General features: G+C 49.5%; 1 protein-coding gene across 1 annotated transcript; it reads right to left on the bottom strand.

Annotated features, from left to right (window-relative positions):
- Window positions 1-517: 517 nt before the first annotated feature.
- On the bottom strand, window positions 518-1,069 carry LOC122545703 (zinc finger protein 239-like). Its single transcript, XM_043684645.1, has one exon. It carries the CDS (start codon window positions 1,067-1,069, stop codon window positions 518-520), a length of 552 nt encoding a protein of 183 aa, XP_043540580.1.
- Window positions 1,070-1,909: the final 840 nt, after the last annotated feature.

Consider the following 1,909-nt stretch of genomic DNA (forward strand, 5'->3'; position numbering starts at 1 on the left):
GGATGGTGGATGCCTGGAATGCACTGCCAGTGGACGAAGTGGAAAGAGGCACCTTAGCAACACTTAAGGTGTATCTGGACAGACACATGAAGGGGAGGTGAATACAGGGACAGAAACCATGCATCGGCAATATTTCGCAGGTCTAAGTTAGGATTAAGAATTGGCACAGGCTTGGGCGGGGAGGGGGTAGGGGGTAAAGTCAATTTTCAAAAAGCAAGGGATACCTGTATGCTGATGAAGGGGTGGGTGGAGGCTCAGGTGGTGCATAAACACTGACAGAGCCCAATTGGATTGACTGTGCTGGAGACTCAATGGGACAGTGACAAATGCATCTAATTCAGATCTCCCTGCACTTCAGCCGCTTCTGTGGACTGTTTCCGTAGGGAAGGTGCAATCCCAGGCTCAGAGAGCATCAGCCCCCACTGGAAGTAAAGTGGGTGAGAGAGCGGCCATTCAGCATAAAGGAACCCCTTGCCCCTCCCACTTCACCCACTAAACAGGGTTCAAGTTGTGACTCTCAGCATCGGTAACAGCAGAGTCCAACCCGAATCCCTGCGCCATCTAATTTATGAAGTTGCTGGTGTCTCCACAAGTTGCACGACTGGGTGAAGCCCTTTCCATACACTGGACAGGTGAACGGCCGCTCCTTGGTGTGGATATGCTGGTGTTTACGCAGGGTGGAGGAATCACAGAAGTCATTGCTCCACACGGGACAGGTGAACGGCTTCTCCTCAGTGTGGACGCGGAAGCTGAGCAGCAGGTGATACGACTGTGTGTAGCCCTTCCCGCACACGGAGCAGGAAAACGGTTTCTCCCCGGTGTGCATCCGCTGGTGCGGCAGTAGGTGGTGTGACTGAGTGTAGCCCTGCCCACACACGGGGCAGATGAACGGGTTCTTGCTGGTGTGGACCCACTGGTAGGCCAGGAGGTGGTGTAACTGAGTGAAGCCTTTCCTGCACTGAGTGCTGGCGAACAGCCGCTGCCCGGTGTGCAAACGCCGATGAATCTCCAGTGTAGATGGCGAAGGGAAACCATTCCCATACTCCCCACATTTCCACGGTTTCTCCATGGTGCAGGTGCCCTCGACTGTCTCAGACCATAACAATCAGTTGAAAACTCACTCACGCTTACAGCATGTGTGTGATGTTACTGGTGAACCCTCTGAAAATTGGAACACTCATTCAGTCTGTAAAGCTTGTTCCAGTCCCTACTCTTGTGTGAGGGTATGCGAGACTCTGAGTTTCCAGTCACACTTACGTTTAAAACCTAACGAAGCAGACAGGCCTTCTCCCCTTTGTTTTCACGGCCATCAATATCCACGTCCTCGTGAATCAAGTGACTGTCAGACTTTGATGTGATGTTTGGTCTGAGATTTCTGCCGCCAAATTCTTCTCTTGTAATATTCCAGTGAAGTGATTCCAAGGGTTATCACAGTCAGTCCATGATAGAAAATCGGAACGTAATTCTAGTTACTGTGGAACATTCTTTCCTCTCAATCCCAAAGATCTTTGTGTCGATCTATATGTAACTGTAAACCAACAGGGTTATGGGGCAGACTGCATACCTCCACGAAGTGTTCACGTGGACTCAAGTTGCTGAACGGATATCTTTAGTGCAGTATTGACACTCTTACTGAAAATCTACAATATGCTGCAGTACGATATAACCCAGGCTCAACAGCCCTCTGTAGTTGTCGATCTATATGTAACTGTCAACCAACAGGGTTATGGGGCAGACTGTATACCTCCACGAAGAGTTCACATGGACTCAAGTTGCTGAACGGATATCTTTAGTGCAGTATTGACACTCTTACTGAAGATCTACAATATGCTGCAGTTCGATATTACAAGCCCAGGAACAACTGCAAATCAGACATGGTCTTTTCAGAAGTTGGACCCTGAACTTCTGA

Source organism: Chiloscyllium plagiosum, unplaced genomic scaffold, assembly GCF_004010195.1.
Source record: "Chiloscyllium plagiosum isolate BGI_BamShark_2017 unplaced genomic scaffold, ASM401019v2 scaf_29093, whole genome shotgun sequence".
Lineage (NCBI taxonomy): Eukaryota > Metazoa > Chordata > Chondrichthyes > Orectolobiformes > Hemiscylliidae > Chiloscyllium > Chiloscyllium plagiosum.